Source organism: Microplitis mediator, chromosome 4 (assembly GCF_029852145.1).
Source record: "Microplitis mediator isolate UGA2020A chromosome 4, iyMicMedi2.1, whole genome shotgun sequence".
In the NCBI taxonomy this organism is placed as follows: Eukaryota; Metazoa; Arthropoda; class Insecta; order Hymenoptera; family Braconidae; genus Microplitis; species Microplitis mediator.
Window position 1 is genome coordinate 5,571,938 of NC_079972.1, and position 23,390 is coordinate 5,595,327.

Below are 23,390 nucleotides of genomic sequence, written 5' to 3' on the forward strand. Positions count from 1 at the left end.
CGATTTTTGAAAGTCGGACCAAGACCAATAACCTCCTTTTTTTGAAAATTTGCAATTTCCATAGCGGGAAGTTAAAAAATTACATTTATTTAAACGAAATCCATATAAAATAAATTCCAAAGGAATAATTTATTATTATAAATATCTTTTATTTCATTTGAATTGAATTTCTGAGAAAAATTGTTTCTTTGAATTTAAATATTATTATTTTATAAATTAATTATAAATAAATACTTAAAAACAACATAAAAATCACAAGGGCTTCCTAAAGCCAAAGAAAGTATTTTAATTAACAACATTAGACAGGCAACGAAAAGAGCTTTATGTTAACTTCAATTACGTCTCTCGAAAATTGGATTTCACAAAAATGAAATTACCTATCTCGTCTATATAAATATAAAGTAGCATTTACAATAGATATATATACCAAAGATTTATTTGTAAGGTAGAAAAAATGTTTTTTGTATGAGATAAAAGCCTTTTAACATGAGATAAATTTGAAACAACATATACAAATAATAATTTGAAGAGTAAAAAAAAAAGTACGTAAACGAGAAGTTGAGAGGCGGAAACGAGGTTGCACACAGAAAATAGAGAGTAATGGGTCGTACTTTAGTACGTGCGACCGAGAGCCTGAGGCTAGCAAAAAGCTAGTAAAGTGCCTGAGCCTTCACAGTTTTCAGCAAAAGTCCCGCATTGGTGGGTGTATATGTATATATATGACTCAAAAGTACATACTACAGCCCGACACAATATATATATACCTAATACGTATAAAACCCTGTGGTGGTTTAAAATCTCCAATGGAAGACCCTTGTCATGATCTCTAAAGTTGGTTCTACCGCTGGCTCTGTCTCACAACTTCTTCATAACCGCACTAAATTCAAATATATATTTTCCCCAAGGCGTTACACCCTAACCGCATTATTTCTTCTCATGTTTACAGTAATACATTCATTAATTTACCCTTTTACTTATAGCTTAAATAAATAGTATAGAATTATTTGGCCGGAGTAACGATAATGAATAAACTTAAAATGAAAACGAAAACGAAAATGAAAAGTAAAAACGTACTTTAAAATAAAATATTTTTTTCTATAAGAAAAAACATGACATTAACAGATGTCGGAGTGAGATTATTCGGGGTGATATTGAGAAGTTGAAGCTGAAAAAAAAAAATGCCGGAACGACGAGCTCTAGAGAAAGACGATAATGAAAAAAAATGAAAAAAATGTGAATGAATCGAGGTAGTTGTAGGTCGGAACTGAGTTAATATACATGTAGATAGATATATGTAGATGTATAGAAAGAAAGACTCGAAGCAAATGGAAGTGAAGAAATAGCAAAACGTAATTATCGACCACAAAGGAAGTTCTCGGGTAAAAGGATAGTATTTCCTTTTGAAATACATAAAAAATAAAAATAAAATATATGTATTATATATAGGGAGTAAATGCTATGTATTATGAGAATTACCACGTGATTTTACGATGAGATGATGAAGGTAAAGGGAAGTTATACACCGTTTAATTACATACAAGCGCCTTTGTTAAAGTATATTACAGTACGCTAGCTCAATGATGGTGGTAATCAATAATATCTGGAAGTCAGCTGTGCAGACCTATAATGTTCAATGTCTCTATGTAAAGTTTTAAAAAATTTCTTTATGCAAATGTGAGGGTAGTAGATATTTATTGATGTTTATAGTATTCTATAATAATAATAATTATAAATGACTTTGAAAGTAATGCCAAAGTTTTGTGTATTTTTATATCTGAACTATATTATTATTTTTTTTTTTTTAGATTAGAAACGAGTTCTATTGATTTGATTGAAAATAAATTTTGACAGATTACAATTAAATTGAAATTTTTAACGGTTTAGATTAAATTACATTTTGGTTTCTAAATATAGCTAATGCTCCATCTATTTTTGGGTTAAAAAAATTTTACAATGACTGTTTAAGAACAATTTATTAAAGCTTTTTTTAAGATTTTTCGAGCTTAGTTATAAATTTCATAAAAAAATAAGAGCCGTACTTATTTATAATACCTTCACTTTATTGATGACGATTATAAATTTAAAATTTCATTTTCAAAATTTAAGTATTAAATTACCCAAGTAGCACAGAGACAACTTGAAGATGTGATTAAGATTTATTTTAAAAGGACAAGACAAATTTTTTTTTGTCTCAAAGCCAAGTTTTTTTACACGCAAAAAAATAAATAATAACCCTGATTAAACAATTAAATTCGACCGAATTAAAAATTTTAATTCTGTTATATTCTGTCGAATTCTGCAAAACAGAATTCAACTGAATTGAAAATTTGAATTTGAATCAAACAGAATAAAACCGATTTGAAAATTTCAAATTCGTTTTAATTCACTTTAATTCGGATTCTGAACCAGAAATTGGAGAATTGTTTTCGAATTAATCAAAATTAAACCGAATAGAATTATTTAAATTTGTTGTAATTTGGACAAATTCTGGTTTTCCTGCCGAATTAGACAGAATTCATTTTTAAGTTAGGTACCGAATTAACAGAATTAAATAGAATTAAAGATTTAATTCTGTTTAATTCGATCGAATTTAGTTGTTTAATCAGGGAAATTTTATTCGGATTTTCATTTATTTTTATTGTTTGAACAATAAACCCGCAACAAAGAAGGTAATTTATAAGTAATATAATATCGAAAGCGAAAAAATATGAGTGATTCTCTAAAATATATTGATATGAAAAAAAATAGTCACTCTTGGTCTTTAAATTTTATTGTTTGAAATAATAAAATACGTCATCTTGCCATGTAGGTATGGTTGCATCAGTAATGCTTTAGGTTAATTCTTTCACATACATTGGAAGCCCACAAACACAAGTAAAATTTTATTGTTTCAAACTATAAAAACTGATGCGCTTAAGATATACTTTGTACAATTTTAAAAAAGTAATAATTATATTACGTTGTATATAAAATCAAATGATCGACATTGAAAATTTTATTTATCATACTGAATGTTTTTTTACTTTTTTACTATAAACTTTAATGTTCCAAACAGCGAATATTGAAGCTGAAACGTTAAATTACTATAATTTCATTTTTTTATCTACCAAACAGTAATTTCTATTACTAGTAACATGATTTATTTACATATAAACTTTAAATTTCAATATTTAAATAAAGATTATTATAATTTATTCTATAAAACCACGAAATTACTGTTTGAAATGATATTAAATTGTGACCACATTCTAAATTTTTAGTCATCAATTATTAATTTTTATAATTCATTTTTTTGCGTGTAGAAATAAGACGTACAGATGTTGGTGCTAGGAGCAATGGAAAATTCGTGTTACTTTTCCTATCTTAAAAAAGTAATTTTAATTAAGAATTGTTTAGATGACTTATTTGACCATTATTTGTAATTAACTTTTTGTCGTCACTTGTGACAAGTCTTTTAAGCAGATATTTTTTCGGTGACATAAATTTTCCGATCGTTTTGTCAACATTTTGGTGCCTTATCAATGTGTCAAAAAACAGCCTAAAACTAAAAACATATCTTATAAATGTCACAAAGTCAAGTGTGCTACTTGGGTAGTTTGACAGATATCGAACACTTGAAAATTTATTTTATAAAATATCTAACAAATTTTATTTTATTGCCTAATTTAATTATGAAATGTAGACATTGATAGATGAAAAAAAAAAAAAAGACGTATGATTTAAAAAAATGAATGTGTAATTTATTTAGCTTAAACATAAGTACGTAAATACCGGTAATTTAAAGATGTTAAGTAATAAATAAAGCTATGAGTAATCGAATATTGTCAAGAATGAGAGAAAGAGAGAAATGGAAATAAGGCAATAAGTCATCGAGTGATATCTCCTTATTTAAAGTTATAATATTGCGTGATAAGAAATAAGGATGCATGGATATACAGACATAAAATCAATATTTAAGTCGTTTCATCAAACTTCAGATTTACCCGGTGAGTTGGTGAGTTGGTTGGTCACGCGAGCATATAAGCTTATACTGCTTTATATATATATCATAAGGATACAATTAGATATTATTTCGTATAAAAGTTTTATTTTTTTATCATCCATAAATAAAATATAATCGTATAATCTACTGTTGTTTTAAAATAAATACAGCTGGTTACTTTTTTATTATTTAGTCTCTTAAAATTATATTTTATTGTTAACTCATTTTTTATTCAATACAAATTTTATAAATACTATTTTCCCTCTAGTTTATTTAACCGATTACCATTTCAATTACTGAGGATAATCGAATTAATAAAAAAAAATTTATAAATTAATAATAAAACAATAAATAAAAAAGGTTATTTCGTGAACTTTTTAATAGTGTCACGGTCTCAGCATATTGAGAAAAACTTCAATTAAGAAATGTTACTTGATTTGTTACTTAATTTGACTGAAAACAAATTTGTAAAGGACACAAATTTTTTTTCACTTTTAATTAAGTGTCAGAGAGCGTTAAAAAAAATATATTAGCCGATATTTTTTTCGTGACACATTGATAGAAAATTATTCATGAGCTTATAGAAGATTATTATTCATAATGTCTCCTACTTAATAGACTTATGGTTGACCGACTAGCTTATTACTTGAACAAGCAGAATAATCGTGCACGAACGACCCCCAATTTCAGATCAATTCTCCCTTGAGTCACAATTTTAACCCCCGGCGATGAGTCTTGGTCACATGCACACTGCAGATAGATTTAACTGTTGGCAAACGATAGCGTGATGCTTTTTATTCAGGGTCACCTATATATTACGTGCTCATGTTATGTACTACCGATTTTTCATTTATCCTTCATATATTTTTATTACATATAATTCTTCTATTTCTTTTTCATGTCAATCATCATTTTTACAGTCTTTTTTAATATATTCCATTTCATGGTGGATCTCTTGGGTAAGCTCGAAAACAAAACATTAATCTCAACTGATACCGATCGAATTCAATTGAAATATTTATGACCTATCTAATAGAACATTTAAGTGACACAGATTCTGCACGTGCGCTTTGAGAGTCCCTCAATACCGCAGGGCGTCGGTTTTCGCATTGACCTTTTACTCAAGCTATTTTATATATTTTTTTTTTTAAATTCAAATCCTATGAGACATTGCCACCTGATCTGTTAATTATCTTTATTTGTTAAAAAACGAATCACTTTAAAAAAATAAATTATTTTCCATTATTAAAAGCTCACACAGAAAGAAGGATTTCTTGGCACAAAAACTTTTTATTCGCTCAAAGAAATTTTTTCTAGTCCTAAGAAAATTTTTGTTTTCATTCCGAAATGCAAAATTTTTCTTGCGTCAAAGAATCTTTTTTTTCGGTGCATGATCTAGGTCTGAGTAATAAATTTAGTTAACAGTTTGTTGTCAATTGGTTTAATACTGTCTCAAAAACATTAAGAATCCGGAAGGAGTTTCAGACGTTTAAAAGTGGTCATGGCACCTGTAAGTCTAGTCTTGTCTGGTCTCAAGTCTACAAGTCCAGAAGTCTAGTAGTCTGGTTGTTGTTGTATTTACGTCTAGTGTAGATGTGTCGTGCTCTATTACAGGGTTTACATATAGTTGTAGTAATCCTTGCACGAACACGACGGTCGTCAGCACCACGTGATTACTGCACGTGACGTTGACCGTACCCAAGTCGATTTGCCGCGGTAGAAAAGCCGGTATTCTCTACATATATAATAGTACTGCACGGTTTTGAGCGGTTGCTGTGCCAGATGTGCTAGATGGTGGGGCGTTACACATGACTGTGCATCAGTACCCATACACCACCACCCAGATCGTGGTGGTTCTTATTCAGTAGTGAACGCGGTTCGCGTCGCTTCATCTCACAAAATACTCCACTTCTATTTCTATCGTATTATTGTTATTGTACGTTTATACAAATACTATTTACTCGACATGTGGACTTGTCATTTTTTTTAATTTTTGTAACTTTAAATTTAATATTTTTTAAATTATTCAAAATTTTAAATTAAACTTTTTTTTATGAATAATTAAATTTTTTTTTTTTAATAATTTTAATTTTTGATGGTAAATAAAAAATTTAGAAATTGTTGTTTTTTTTTTTTTTTTTTTAAATAAATGACAATAAAGTCAGCAGTAAAAAAATTAATAACAACAAATTATAAAAATACATATGCGTATATATCAACAGTTTAAAACACCAAGGATATTTGAAAATATGAAATATAATATTTAGTACTTAAATATATATATATAGTGAGCAGTTATAATTTATAAAAGTTATCTGTGTTATTTATGTTAATAAATTTTGCGACAAAGTGACACAAGTGTTTAGTCATTTGGAGAATTGTTCAGTGTGTCGTCCGGATGTTACGTATTTTGAATCAACGTTTACAATTATCAATTTAAATGAAAAATGAAAAATGAAATATAAAAATGCGAGAGTGAAAAATAAACAAGAGTAGCAAAAAAAATAAAAAAAAAAAAAAAAAAAAAAGATAGGACAATGCAGCAAAACATTTAACAATAAATGTTTGTTGATAACGAGAGCACAACTAAAATGTTATTTTGAGTGAGTTATTTATTTTATAAAATTACTCAAATATATTGTAATTAAAAATAACAACATCCCATTGTTACCTCAAGTATTTTTGCAATTAAATTAAAAAAAAAAAACGAGTAATAATTGATAGATTTGAAACTTGCATGGTGATTGATTTTAAAAAATATAATAATAATCATAATAAATACACAGCTCGTTATCGCGATAGAATTCCAGGAAAGTTTGATTAATTATTTGTAATTAATTATTGGTAATCAATTTATAATAAATTATTTGTTTGTAATTTTATTGGCGTTTATCTTTGAATGATGATAATTAATAACAAGCGGATTGAGAAGATAAATTAATAGGTTATTGTGAGATATGTTTAATATTAATTCGAATTTGATAATATACTTAAATCATAATAATTCTAATAAATCGGTTTATTTGATAGTCAATATACCGGCTAATTTATGTACTTGATATTATCATTGCAATAATCTGCATTAATACTTATATAATTTCATCATGGTATAAATTTATAATGATATATAATTGCGTAGCAATATTTTGTATAAATCCTCTTGAAATTTACAGAGAATTTACGTAGGTTTGAATTTAATTGCTGATTCTCTTTATGAAGTAGACAATAGAAATTAATATTTTAAAATCTTTAAATTTTGAATTTAATTCCACTCAGATTAAACATTCAAAAATTTTATTAAATTATACTTTTGTTATTTATGTTTATTTTACTATTTTATTCAACGCTTTTGCATCGTCAAAAAGTTCACGATTCTGAAGATATAAATTCATAAAAAAATCACTGAATTTTTTTTTACACCTTGGCGCGTAAAAGTAAAATAATAAAATATTATATACAAAATGCTTTTATTTTTTATTTATAAATTTGCAATTTATTTTTATTATTATTTTTTTTTTTTTTCAACTGTGACAAATGTTGAAAATATTTTTTCGATGTTTTCACAGGTAAATTTTTTAAAATAAAATTGTAAATTACTGGCAGTATCCCAGCTTTTCTAAATATATTTTTTTTATCACAAAATTTCAAAATCGCATTTAAAATTTACTGTAAAAAATAAAAATTCTGAGTGAACTAATACAGATATGACAAAAATGTATATGAACAGTTTTATAGCTAATTAAATTCTTGACAAAAAAGATCTTATGATATTTTTACATAAATGTAATTATTTAGACGTAATTGTAACTTGAAGACAGAAAGTTTTATTATATTATTTTAAAATAAATTGAGCTCTTGTTTATTTTCTCTATAACTTTAAAACTATCAGAGATATGTTGATAAGCCTAAAAACTTTTTTTGTAGCAAAGTAAATTTCCTTTAACTTTTGTTTGGAACATTTTTTTCTAAAATCTATGGTTTCACTATAAATTTTTTTAGAAAATAAATTCACCCTTTTTATAGTTTCATTGCATTGACGTTCAATCAATTTAATATTCTGTTCAAATGATAATAGATTACAATTAAAAAAATCTGTCTATCGATTGACCCTGCGGGCCAGCGCCAAAACTTCCCGCTGTTTTCAAGCTCAAGAACCTCGAAAACATTATTGTGAATACATTTTCGAGCTCTTTGAGCTCAAAAATACGTTTGTATGCTGTTGTTTTCGAAAAAAAATGTTTTTCACCATTTTTTCTCCAACGATATCTCTCAAACGAATAAACCGATTGAGACGGTTGAGGTGGCAATCGACGCGTTTTGTCAAGTTCTAAAGCTGATCAAATTTTGGATTTGATTTATCGAGTAGTTTTTGAGATATTTCAGAAAAAATAAAAAAAAATTTTTTTTTTAATTCTGTCGACAACGGTTTCTCTTGAACGAATGAACCGATTTTGAAGGTTGAGGTGGCATTCGACGCGGCTTATAAAGCTCTAGAGCCCAGTCCATTTTGGAATCGATCCATCGAGCACATCAAAAGTTATCAAAAAAAAACATTTTTGAAAAAATTTTATTTTTGGAATATCTCTGAACGAGCCCTACCGATCAAGCTCAATTTTCTTACAGCTTCAAGATACCGACAAACCGCGTCGAATGACACCTTAAAGTTCAAAATCGGTTCATTCGTTCAAAAGATACAGGTATTTACATACGTACGTACGCACATACATACATACATACACTCGGACATCATTCTAAAAATAGTCAGAATAGCTTCCTAGGACCTCAGAACGTCGACATCTGATGAAATTTCGATTTTCGTAAATCGGACCGAAACCAATAATTCCCGAATTTTTGAAAATTTACAATTTTCTTAGCGGGAAGTTAAAAATTTTCCAGTAATTTCAAGTCTAAATGTGCAGAACAAAAATTTTTTTAATTATTTATCTAGAGTAAATGGAATATAAAATTAACAGTCCGCTAATAAATTAATTAAAAAAGACTTTGTACGAATTAAATCGATCTAAAATAAAATAGATTTAATTAAATATGGCAACATAAAATTTAATCAGTGTCTTTGCATATAATTTTAATAAAGTGAAAAATAGAATATAATAATAAAATAAACAATAAAATTTTTTTTTAATTCATTTGTCATTAAGTTAATCCGTGATGACATGACTCGGTATCTACATAATAGATTATTTTTGTCGCGTTAAAAGTGTATCATAATAAATAATAAATGAAAAATCGATTCATAACACAATGAATGCGTTTCAAAAACAAAATCTATAAAATATGGTATTGAAGAATGATAAAAATAAAATAATGAGACAATAATACTGCGGACAAGCTATTGAATTTACGTTTACTGGTTAGAGGCATGAATTGAATGATTCAATACTAACACGTTTCGAGAATGTATATTAAACATGCTAGGTATTCTCGTGAATACATAAACCTGATAGCGATTACTGTGGTCCAAATGGCTTGCATCCAATCGTCTGTGCGTAAACCCGATATGCTATTTATGTTTACCGTCCACCAAAACAGAATATACGTATATATGTATTGAGAACTAAAAGGTGGACAAACATAGTCCTTCTTCATTAGTATCCATTTACATTATTTATTTATTTACCCATAGATGAAGAATTAATGATCCGCCCAATAAAAAAATTTCAATGATCCCGTGTAGAAAAAATTCGTTCCAAAAATGTTCCATAAACGTTCCTGACAGTGAACTTCCAAAATTACACAATTAGACCATTCTGAACTTTGAGTTGAACGTTTTTGGAACTTTAAAATAATTAGAAGTGTAAAAAATTTTCAACTAGTGTGGACTTTTCTTGCGGGTTTCTATTTTTTTTTTTTTTTTAAGCAAAAATGATTTGAATCGATAACATTGTGAGTTTATATTGAGTTCAAAATTAGTTCCCATCACTCAATTTTTTTACTTTTTTTTAACAAATACGAAAACTGACCTTACCAAAAAGTTCTAATAAAAGTAAAAAAATGTTGATAAATATTTTGAAATCATGTTTATTTCTTTTTGCCTCATACCTGAATAACCCTGATAAGAGTCGCAAATACTCATCATTTCTTATTAATTCCTTTTTTTTAATGTCTTTCAAACCCAAAAAATTTTCAAATTAAATTATTTTTGCTCAAAAAAAGCTCAAGAAAATCCTCCACCAGTTGAAAAGTATTCATTTTCTAATTTTTTCAAAGTTCCAAACGTGCTCAACTTAAAGCAGAATTTTCTCAATTTTGTAAGTTCGCTGTCATGAACGTTTTTGGAACGAATTTTTTTACACGTGATGTGATTTGTTTTTTTACCAGATCAATTTTTTGAGTCCCCAAATAAATGTTCGGTGTCAATATACTCCGGCTATATAATAAAATTTTTAATTATGTTAAATTCAAAAATTTTTCACAAGAAATTTTGAGCAGCTCAAATTGCCTCGTTATGTTCATATTACCTCTTTGTAAAACTTTGAACAAAAATTTTTCAAGCCCATTATGTTTAAAAAATTTTAATTTATAAATAACTTGAAGGGATTCAACCTCTCCCCAAACACTCTATATGAACATTGATATAACACGGATTGGATTTTTTCGAATAAAAGTAAAATGGTAAAAGCAATTATTGACGCCGGAATAGCATAATTTCCTAGTCAATGCAGCATTTACTTGTTATCACTCCCATCTACATCGATGAGTTATTTTTTTTTATTTTAAAAAGAAAACTACAGAAATGCAAATGTACATGATAAAAGGGAGAGAAAATAATGTATATAGTTTTCTGTATATATGAATCTTATTCATGAATTGCCTTTCCAATACTCCTGAGATTTTATCGAGCTCCAGGCGATTGTGCAATGCACTAAAAGAGCTTTTCTTTGACAATATTCCGAACAAAAGTATTTCCATATACTAAAATATATTCAATGGTTTCAACGAGCTCGTAAGAAAAAAACAATGATATTAAATATAAATAATATATGATGATAGTAGGTATAAAATGATAATGAAATGAGGTTGTATAGAATGTTATGAGCAATAGATTGCTATTGATATGCTAAATCTATTATGTCTTTCAGTAAATATATTTTATACTGATAAAATTTATTATCCAATTTATATACTTGCGACTTTATTTGTTAGAAAACCGTTAAGATATTTATGCGATTTGCACTATAGTGAAAATAATAAAAAAAAAAAAATTCAAAAATTCAAAACCTAATCGCTCATATTACAGTAAAAAAATAACAATCAAAATGTAAATATATATAAATGTATATAGTCCCTGGTGGAAATTTTTCGGAATTTTCTCTGAAAGGCTCAGTTGTAAAGTTCTAAAAACTTTTTCAAAGTTCTAAAGACTTTTCCAGAGTTTTTCAGAGAAAAGTCCGAAAAATTTCCACCAGGGGTGGTTAGGTTTTAATAGTAAACGAAATATTAACATTTATTTTTTTTTTCAATTTACCAATTTTTGACTATTCAGGCTGATATTAATATCATTCATCGTTAAATAAAGATAGAGAAAGAAAGAAAGCCGTTAGAAATAAAGGACACAAACATAACATGCGCAAGCTATAAGTTTTGTATTGATTATAATTAAATGGAAAGGATTTAGATAGCGATTTTCAATAGGGTTCTTTTTATAAAAAATACAAAGCCAATGAAAATAAAAAAAATTAGGCCGATTAATTATTTTTTTCAAAAGTTTCCGAGCTTACGAAAAAACATACAGGACAATGGACGTCACTGTTTTTTTTAAATAAAATAATTTTCTAAAAATATATATATTAAGGCAGTATTCTACCTTAAGGGTGCGAAAAAAGCTATTTTTTATGAATTTTTAATGAGATTATGAATAAAAATATACATGTGGGATTTGTTATGCTTAATAAATACACTATTGAAATACATTAAAAAAAATGTTATTATATATTTTATACATTTTGAACATACAAAAATATCATTCGAATACAACGCCTCGATTAGTAGGAGAGTCTGTGCTTGGTGTTAAAATTTCAAAAAATTTCTGTTTCGGATTGTCCATTTTTGAAATTTTAACATCAAACACAAACTCTTCTACTAATCGAGTTGTATTCGAATGATGTTTCTGTATGTTCAAAATATATAAAATATATAATAACATTTTTTTTAATGTATTTCAATAGTGTATTTATTAATCCTAACAAACCCTACACGTATAACTTTAGTCATAATCTTATTAAAAATTCGTAAAAGATATTCTTTTTTTCGAGCGTTCAAAGTAGAATACTGCCTTGATGAAATTAACTTGAAATTGTGTCAAAACTAATCATTGATAAATTGTATATATGACTATAGACAAATTATTCTATTTTAAATTACTTGAAAGAGTGTAGAAATGATTTAATGTGAGTGAAATAGCCGAAAATTTAGTAATGAGTGTAAATCACACTCAACGCTTTCGCGCTTGAAATTGCAATATTAATTAAAATAATAATAATAATAATAATAATTATTATTATTATTATTGTTATTATTATTATTATTATTATAAAATTTTACTACGAAATTAAAGATAATGGTTATTCTTAAATAAAATAAATAAATAATTATTTCATTTAAATGACGATTTTCGATCAAATTTGAAGCTAATAAACACAATAAAAAAAACTTAAATTTATTGTCGTTTGATTATGTATGTTACTATTTTATACGCTTGTCTTTAGTCAGAAAATATTGCACTTGCTGTAACGTTAGTTAAATAAATTGTACGTTGATATGCATTGCTGTTAACACTAATGAATTCACTGATATATACGTTAGCAATCGATAATATTTGCACATAAAATAAATTTATTTAATAAATTAACTTGACTAAAAAAATTATTGTAAGTTAATTATTTTAAGCATTGAAGTGAATTTAAAATTCAAATTTTAAAAAAAGTTTAATAATTCTTTCGTGAAATTAATAATTGAGACAAAAGAAAATTAATTAAATTTACTTGACGAATTAAAAGAAAAAAAAAACCTTATCACCTTAATTAACGAAATAAAATCAAAGTTTTTTTTATACTGTAGTTATTATAATTATTATTCTTTTAATATAAATTTCCATGATAATCTCACAGTACTATAAAAAAAGGATGTATGTTTCCGGTGGTCGTATCGACATTCGCTCTATTCACATAAACTTTAATCATAAAAATGAGTCTTAGTTTATACTTTATCTTTATTGCGAGTATAAAATTAATATTAAAAAATTTATAAAACTCTTCACTAGCCGAACAATGTTTGCAAACAATTTATATTTAAATTTATGTACAAATGCAATGATAATTATTTAGTTTGTTATTTTTTTTTTTAACAGGAAAATAAATTTGATTTACGTCGAAGGCGAGACGGCGAGAGAAGACATATCAATCAAATATAGCATATGGGTATGTAATAAAATATAAATAATAAATAAATTATGAAGACGTAACAATAAAAGTTATCGGCAATTTATTTCAGCAGGTCGATGTTTATTTTTAGTGACATGATCATCTGAGTTTAATTTGTTTTATAAATTGGCTATTCAAATTCTATCAGAACTGAAGTATTAATTTTTTTCTTTTTTTATATTATTAAAAAAATAATAATAATAAAAATATAAGAAGTTATAATGAAAGACATTTAGGTTGAATAAAAAATCGTTAAAGCGTTGATGCGAGATACGAGTGATAGCGTTAGTCTAAATCGAAATCCGATAACCCTTTTTGCTCATAGCCTAATTCATTGAGTTTCCTTGACTTTGGTTACTTTTATTTTTTGTTTAATATATAACAGCGTGTGCTAGTTATTTTATTATTATTATTTTTTTTTTGTTGACTTATCAGCTGACCTCACTAACGAAATATAATTCCCGCCAATTATTAGAACAACTCCGTTGTGTTTCAATATAAATTAAATCAATATAAATAGTCAACCCCAAACAGTATAAATTTGTTATTTATAGTGGCTACTAAACTAAATATAGTTACTGGTAAAAAAATATTTTGATTTATTTTTCAAAGAGAGATCTTTTACGATAGATAAATTAATTTAATTTATGTATTATCGAACAAACATTTGAGATAACAAAGTACAAGTTGATTGAGTAAACAATCGACAAAATTGCAAATTGAATCGTGTGAATGTTTGCGCATAAGCAATATCCTCGTTTGCTTCAGTATATTATTACAGTGTATGTGTTTGTACACTTTCAGGGTCAATAAACTTTATTATGTTTAATTTAATTTAATATACAAAAAAAAGTAATTAAAACATACGCTATTATTTACTATAATTTGCAAAGAGTAAATATTTTTTTTTTTCAAACTTAAATATTTTTTAAAAATGAAAATTTCGTTTTTTCAAATTTTGAAAAAGATATTTTGATTATTTACTAATAAAATAAATACCAAAAAAGAAGTTTGGTAAAACAATTCGACCAAAAATTTATAAAATATTAAAAAAAAAAAATTTTTTAATTAAAATATTTTATATTTTTAATAAAGCCAATAAATCAGTTTCTGAAATTTAGCAGTTGATTAGCTATCGACTTACACGTACTATTACTACAGCAAAATTTTAATTACTTTGACTGACACGTAGCGGTGCATTTGGCAGATAATAAGACGAAAATTTAAACTAACCAAACTACGCTGTCAAGCCATTAATTAATAAATTAATTAATTACAATTTAACGACGAGAACAAGTATAGATTTCCTATGAGTTTATACGCTATATAATTGTGAAGCAAATGTGAAAGTAATCAAGCCGATCGATTGCGTATTTCGAATTGAATTCTGTTTCCGTACGTACGAATTGCATCAATATCATTTTTAAAAAATTTGAATACTGTTCTGTTGTATAGTGAGTAAAAAATGAATTATTAACAAGTATATAATCTTTTGATTCGAAAGTAATTTTAAATACTTATATTAACTAATTAGAAATATTCATTGGAAAAGTTTGTCTTGTGAGAAACATTTTAACCCTTATTTTTACTAACTCATCGTAATTAATAAATGATGATTTATAATAACAATCCCGTGTAAAAAAAATTTGTTTCTAAAACGTTCTTGACTGAACTTTAAAAATTGAGACAATTCTGACCTTAAAGTTGTACATTTTTGGAATTTCAAAATAATTGGAAGTGTGAAAAATGTTCAACTAGTGTAAACTTTTCTTGCAGGTTTTTTTTTTTTTAATTTTTTAAGCAAAATTGACCTTCCCAAAAACTTCTAATAAAAATTGAAATATGTTCATATAAATATTTTCAAATTTTTTACACGCAAAAAAATAAATAATAAATTTTACTCGGATTTTCATTCATTTTTATTGTTTGAACAATAAACCCGCATTAAAGAAGGTAATTTATAAGTAATATAATATCGAAAGCGAAAAAGTATAAGAGTGATTCTCTAAAATATATTGATATGAGAAAAAAAAAAAAAAAGAGTCACTCTTGGTCTTTAAATTTTGTTGTTTGAAATGATAAAATACGTCATCTTGCCATGTAGAAATAGTCACATCAGTAATAGTAATACTTTAGGTTAATTCTTTCACATACATTGGAAGCCCACAAACACAACTAAAATTTTATTGTTTCAAACTATAAAAACTGATGCGCTTAAAATATACTTTGCACAATTGTAAAAAAGTAATAATTATATTACGTTGTATATAAAATCAAGTGTTCGACATTGAAAATTTTATTTATCATACTAAATGTTTTTTTACTTTTTTACTATAAACTTTAATGTTCCAAACAGCGAATGTTGAAGCTGAAACGTTAAATTACTATAATTTCATTTTTTTATCTACTAAACAGTAATTTCTATTACTTGTAACATGATTTATTTACATATAAACTTTTAATTTCAATACTTAAATAAAGATTATTATAATTTATTCCATAAAACCACGAAATTACTGTTTCAAATGGTATTAAATTGTGACCACATTCTAAATTTTTACTTATCAATTAGTAATTTTTACAATTCATTTTTTTGCGTTTAAAGTTTAGAACTGTCTTAATTTTGGAAGTTCAGTGTCATGAAAGTTTTTGGAACATTTTTGGAAAAAATTTTTTTTACACAGGATATGACGGTCTTCAGTATGAAGAAAATATTTTTAATTGAATAAGAAAATTTTGAGACAAAAAAGTATAAATTATTGATGATCATCAATAAAATAAGTTATCAAATCAAGACTATCGACATTTTAAAAATATAATTTCCTCTTTTTAATACATAATCATAAAAAATATTTTCAGTGAATTTTTATTAAAAAGAAGTATTTCCTCGGAAATTTAGAATTCCAGCAACGCGATTACTTGTTACACACAGTTAGATATCTTTAACTCGACAAGAGCGACTTAGTGTTAACGTTTAGTTGAGATTCCGAGCAAGTTTCAACACGCCAACATTTTAGTAATCTCAGATATTGATTTTTATTCTATTAAAGACAAGAATGTTTATAACATGGAATACTAATAACTTCCGTAATAATTTATTATCATACATAAATTTATCTTAAATATTTTATTTTTTAAATTCAATGTATCGTCTCCGACTATACTTAGTAGAAAAATTATTTTTAACAAAAGAATATTTGAGCTAAGAAACAAAAGGTAACATTTACGTAAAAGATAAATATATTTTTTTTTATATATTAGTCTTATGAAAAATATTAAAGTCCATTTATTCGCAGTGTTCATTTGTACTGATAGACCTCAATTACTGGTAAATAATATTTTTATTTTTTAAAGTCAATAATTACATTATAATTACTATAATTTAATGTGTTGAAAGGAAAAATCAGAGTAAATTGCATATACAATAATCACTTTAATACTCGAGTGACTCATTTGACCTGTCTGATATTTCAAAAACCGGAAAAAGTTTTATCAAACCCTATTTTTTTTTAACCAGAGTAAGATAATAATATTTATTTTCTTAATGATCATCAATAAAATAAGATACTACCGGTTGTGGCCACTTCAAGTTTATGTTTTTGACAGCTTGATAAATTTGATAAGTTGATTTATATATTGATACAAATTTATTTTATTAAATATTACTAAAATTCATTTATATTTTATAAACGTTTATTCGATTATAGAAATAAAATTTCATTAATATTTAATAAACTAATGAATATTTAATTGCCACAAATTTCATTTAAAATATTCATACACTGTACGAAATTTTTTGGACCCGGTGCAGTGAAAATGTCTCGGTGTAAAAATTACACCAAATTCGGTGTTAAATTTAGACGGTGTGAATTTCAAATTTTTACACCGCCAAACGTGTAAATGTATAACTCATGATAATTTTGCATTAAGAAAATTAATCATAAAAATATTTAAATGCTCAAAATACTATTTAATATCTAAATAAAATTAATGTAATTAAAAATATTCAATGATCGTTTGATGCTCATTAATCAAAATTACGAGTAACACGGAATGGTGTAAAAAAAGTAGATTACACCGTGTTAAAATTACACGGATGGAAAATTTACACCGAGATAATTTTACATCGTCATTTCACACTACACGACCGTGTAGTTCGGGTCCATTTTTACACTGAAATTTTTTACTGTGTAGCGAATATATATTTATTAAACATCAATTATTTTTTTAAATAAAAGATAAAATTTATTAAAATTAAATTCTGCAATGAAAAGAGAATCAACTTGATAACATTTTTATTGTGATAAGACAGTGTATCGATAATAATTTATTCAGTCACTAAAATCAATGCAAAGTCTCATTGTTCGATAAATTCATTTACATTAGTTTCCAAAGTTATACAAGGTTTTAATGTAAACACTAATACTTGTACAAGTCTCGGATTAATCTTATCTAAAATTCAAAGTACTCAGTAGTATAGCGGATTCATGGCTGTAGAGAAGTATGAAAAAAGAAAAAAAAACCATTTTAATTAATAAAACCTATCAGACTATCACTTGCTAGCTACACTAACTTTATATTCATTATTATTATTATTATTTGATATACTCTAAAGAAAAGATTGACGATTATCGTGACACGACAATAAAAAAATCAATAAAAAATGCTTAGCATGGATTTTTTTTTGACCTTACACGCGTATTCTTAAGTATTTAAACGTTTCAGTTATGACTAGACATATGCTGACCAGTAAAAATATTTTTTTTTTTTATTTTTATTAATAAATAATAAATAAATTTTTATTTTACTTTAATTCATTAAAACTTTCATACTACTGTTAATTAAATTACTGTCTGATAATTAAATAACCAACAGCGAAAAAAAATTGTAGAGATGAGTAATGAATTTTAATTGTGAAACAAAATAAATAAATAAAAACTAGTACGTGACATATCATAAAAATTTATTAATAAAGTGATTTAAAACTGAATAATAAACTTATTTTATTATAAAAAATGCAAGGGATAATATTGTAAAGCGGAAAGCCCGTGATCATAAATAGTTAAAAAGTTAGTAGTAGGCGGCAACTAATTATCTCCGGATGTTTGATGATAAATAATATAATGCGCGAGAGAGTACTACTAAACAAATATATAAGAACTGAAGATCGGTCACTGAACATCGCTACTGTACTGAATAAACAGACTTGTATTTATACTATCTTACTTCTGTAAACTAAACCGGATGAGAATATTTAAGTTGGCAAGAAAAATAAAATTTAAAAAAAAAGTTTCTTTCATGTCGTCTTACGTCTAAGCGAATGAATCGACATTACGTTAAAGTAATAAACATTTAATTAAATATGTTTTTTTGATATAAAAAAATAAACTATATTTTGCACTGTAAAAAATGCTAATTAAATCTGGAGTTACTTCGGAGTGATGATTTCTTATTTATTTCATCACCTCGGAGTGAAATTCACTACAAAGCAGAGTTTTTTTTTTAACATTAAAACTTCGGATCGGAGTAAATGCAGATTTGATTAAAATTCACATTACTCCGTTTAAAAAAAATCTCTGCTCATTCCGTATACGGAGTGATTTTTTTTGAAACTCCGGAACTCTGAATAACGGAGTAAAATAAAATCTGTATTGACTCCGAGGTAATTATATAGAAGTGGGGCTTTTTTGCAATAAAAAAAAAGTACACTGTAAAAAATTTCGGTGTAAAAATGGACCTTGAGAACTTTACACGGCCGTGTAGTGTGAAATAACGGTGAAAAAATTCTCTCGGTGTAAATTTTCCATCCGTGTAATTTTAACACGGTGTAATTTACTTTTTTACACCATTCTGTGTTGCTCGTTGTAATTTCTATCAATAAGCAACAAACAATCATTGAATATTTTTAACTACTTAATCAATAACTACATTAATTTTATTTAGATATTGAATAGTATTTTAAACATTTCAATATTTTTATGATTAATTTTCTTAACGCAAAATTATCATGAATTATACATTTACACGTTTGGCGGTGGAAAAATTTTCAATTCACACCGCTTAAATTTAACACCGAGTTTGATGTAATTTTCACACTTAAATTTTTACACCGGGTCCAAAAAATTTTTTACAGTGTATTTGAGATACGGTACTTCGTTTTGGTGTAATTTTGTTCAACTTTGTCGGCGGATTTATTAATTTCTATTGATATTAATTCAAAAAATTTGGTTACCTTGTTTTTTTTTACTTTTTTACCGAAAAATTCATAGTTTTTTTCAGTTCTTCAAAGATTTTTCTAGTACATTTATAAAGTACGTATCTCAAATACTTTTTTTTGTCACCATAAACGTAAGCAGCCTCACTTCTAGAAGCCCCATTTATATAGCTATGTAATTACCAGCTCCGTGCCCTTCTGATTTTTGAACAGTGTGATACTAATACTAATTACTATTTATTACACTGAACGATCAGAGAGGATAGTAGTAAAGTATCTAGGAAGTTAACTTGCTAAAGGATATTGTAAACACGAGTTTGTACTTAAAATTACAGGTATCGATACAATGAAGCCCTCAATGAAGGTTGGAGTAGTTGCTTTAGTCGGAGTATGTGTTATCCTATATCAGTACCACTTATCAGCTGGTGTAAGGTTCGATCAGTTAACTGATCAGATAAATGCTGGTGATCCTGTTGTACCTTACGCGGCTGCTAATATTCCCAATAATGAACTCGAGGATGATGATAATAATAGTTATATTAATAAAGTAACTGAAGATAAGGTGATATTCAACTTTACAATTTTCATCGTTTATTCACTATTTTAAGTAATCAAATGATCAATATATATATACAAATCTATAAACTCTTCACATTGATTTTATCATTATTTTATATAAATATTCACTTTATCGATTCATCAAACAAATAGAAAAAAATTTAATACTGCTCTCAAATAAAATTAATGAGCTCAAGTCTTGAATAATTAATTAGTATTAAAACTAAAATACTTTATCATGTTTAATAATTGAAAACTTTTAATGGGAATTCGATATTATTATTTTTAACTAAAAATAATGGATTAGATTTAATGGACCGGCATTAATTATTACGATAGTATCCTCTATATTTTTATCTTCCGTTTTATTGATGTTAAAGTTTCTCAGTAGAATATAAAATTTTAGACTCATTGTTTATTACTAAGCATTAATCTTTATTTTCATGAATATTTAATATCGATAATTATATATCTAAATGTATTTAAATGATAAAAAAAAAAATATATATATATATATTTAACTTTTATAGATAAGAGCGGCGGTGCAGTGGGTCCAAAATGTTCACGGTCTGAGTCCAGATTTGCAAAACATTTTAGTTGCTGAATTAATAAACCAATTTCGTAAGAACAGAATACCTTTGCCATTGCAAATTAAAACGTCTGATGATTTGACAGTTAAGCAACGGACACAACAAGTCACGACAATCAACGTACCGGTAGAAAAAATTCCACCACTTTATATAATAACGCCAACTTATAGGAGACCTGAACAAATTCCTGAACTCATAAGAATGTCTCATACATTATTGTTGGTTGAAAATGTACATTGGTTAGTTATAGAAGACGCTAAAGTACAGACTAAAGAAGTTACTAAATTTTTAAATCGCACTGGTCTAAAATTCGACCATCTGACAGGTAAATTAAATAAATAATTATTTATTTATTATAAATAATAAATAGAATAATTTACACTTTTGGGTCCATTTAAATGATTTATTATTTCAGCACCAATGCCAGCAAAATATAAACAAAAAAAAGGTGTAAAACCACGAGGTGTTTCTAACAGAAATCGCGGTCTTAAATGGATTCGCGCAAATGCAACAGAAGGAGTTTTTTATTTTGCCGACGATGACAATACATATGACCTCGATCTTTTTGACCAAGTAAATATTTTTTACTTTTATATTTTCTCTGTTTCTTTTCTTTCAATAACTTTATTATTTTATACTCAGTGTTGAATGTCCCCAGGATTGTAAGGCATAAAAAGTTTATGGGTGAAAAAAATTCCCATGTGTGTTTTTATTGTTTCAGATACGGAGGACTAAAAAAGTGTCAATGTTTCCTGTGGGACTGTGTACAAAGTTTGGTTTGAGTTCCCCGGTCGTAAAAGACGGCAAGTTCATTGGATTTTACGACGGATGGGTAGCAGGCCGTAGGTTTCCTGTTGACATGGCGGGTTTCGCGGTCAGCGTTAAATTTCTTCTTCAAAGGCCAAATGCTACGATGCCTTATCGTGCTGGGTTTGAAGAGGACGGTTTCTTACGTAGTTTAGCACCGTTTGAACCACGTGAAATAGAACTACTGGGTGATAATTGTACAAGAGTACTTGCGTGGCATACACAGACAAAAAAAAATGAACCAAGTGCTCCACTTGATATGAAAATTTATCGGTCAACAAATCTTGTTGAATTGAAACAACAAATAGTATGATAATAATTATGTCCATTATGACAAATAATGTTCTAATAATTTTTTAAATAACTAATTATAACTGTATCCGTAATGTTTGGTCTATAATAATACCAAAGCTAGTGCTAGACCATCAATTGCACTTAATAATGTGATCCAGTGCCTACAAATGACCCCACTTTAATTAATATTCATTTTTATTAATTATAATATTTATCAACTTACAATAATAATTAATATTTATTATTTTAAATTTATGCGGCTTGTCATTAGTTCACTCACTTATTCAGTCTTTTTGAGTAAAAAAAACTTAAAAGACTGAATTTTTAAATAATTTTAACAGTTGAAAAATTAATAGTTATTTTAAATAAACCCGTGATTTAGTTTTTAAAAATTAAATAAGTTATTGGTATTTATTATGGATGGGATAATTTTAAAAGTGATAAAAGTTCGAGCGCTTCCGAGTTGTGCAGCAGCTTCTATTGCTCCTCATTAATTAAATAAAATAAAAATTTCAAAATTAATACTCTACATACTCTGGTATTTAAAAAGTTTATATTTCCGTAACTAGATTTAAGATTTTGATGTTTGTTTTTAAATTTTAAACTGACAAGAAAATATGGTTTTTGTCAGTAATTTAAAAATTTTTAGTATTAAATATTTAAAAATTTCAATAATTTTAAATAAAAAAAAAAACTTCAATTTTTTAAACTCTAGTTACTATTGAAACTTTTAAAAAAAAATAATAGTAAATAAAAAAAAATAATTATGATGAATATAAATAAAAATAATGATACTGAAGTTAGCCGACGTCTGATAATTTTTTGATTTTTTTTTAAACGATAAATTATAAAAAAAAAAATATTCGAAAAAATTGCACCTGTAGTTTTTTAAATTTTCTACATGTGCATATTTTTAGTTTTTGATTTTTGTAATTGATTTGTTTAAAAAAAAAATCCGAAAATTACTAATTGTCTGCTAACTTCAAGGTCATATAAAAATAATTGTATTAATAAAAGTCATAAAAATAAAGCAATAAATAAATAATGGAGCTTAGAAATTGAATACGCATTGTTACGTAAAGCATTTTAAAAATAAAATGCATATTTGCATATTTAATTGTAGCATATGCATATCGAGTCCCTTGCACAACTATGAGATTTTATAATAAGAATTAGTTGTAAGTTAAATTTATTATTAAAATAATAAATAAATGAAAATCACAGGATAGTGGATTCAATTGGGAGACAATACTGAGTAATAAAAATATTTATACTGCAATTAAATTAATTTTAATATTTAATTAAAACTAAAAAAAAAAAAAGTTATATGCACAAAAATGCAAATTAATAAATTCACTTATTATTTATTTGTGTAATAATTATTGATTTTTTTTTATGATTTTTAATTTTAATTCAAATGACGAGTATAAAATACGATAAACAAAATAATGTATTATATTTGTATAATACACAAAAGTGTATACTGCAATGTTACTTATTCTTAT

At 26.2% G+C, this 23,390-nt stretch overlaps 1 protein-coding gene across 4 annotated transcripts in view; it reads left to right on the forward strand.

Annotated features, from left to right (window-relative positions):
• LOC130666329 (galactosylgalactosylxylosylprotein 3-beta-glucuronosyltransferase P-like) overlaps nt 1-23,313 on the forward strand; it is a 40,322-nt gene extending 17,009 nt beyond the window's left edge. The window contains exons 1-7 of one of the 4 annotated variants that reach the window (XM_057467201.1): nt 5,824-5,918; nt 6,333-6,585; nt 13,350-13,419; nt 19,972-20,198; nt 20,725-21,109; nt 21,200-21,357; nt 21,506-23,313. In XM_057467201.1, coding sequence (XP_057323184.1) covers nt 13,416-13,419; nt 19,972-20,198; nt 20,725-21,109; nt 21,200-21,357; nt 21,506-21,904 — 1,173 coding nt within the window. In that variant the 5' untranslated portion in view covers nt 5,824-5,918; nt 6,333-6,585; nt 13,350-13,415 and the 3' untranslated portion in view covers nt 21,905-23,313. Of the gene's footprint in view, nt 1-5,823; nt 5,919-5,988; nt 6,586-13,349; nt 13,420-16,651; nt 16,751-19,971; nt 20,199-20,724; nt 21,110-21,199; nt 21,358-21,505 lie in introns of those variants that run through there. The other 3 variants (XM_057467198.1, XM_057467199.1, XM_057467202.1) reach the window with 3 other exon arrangements.
• Nucleotides 23,314-23,390: the final 77 nt, after the last annotated feature.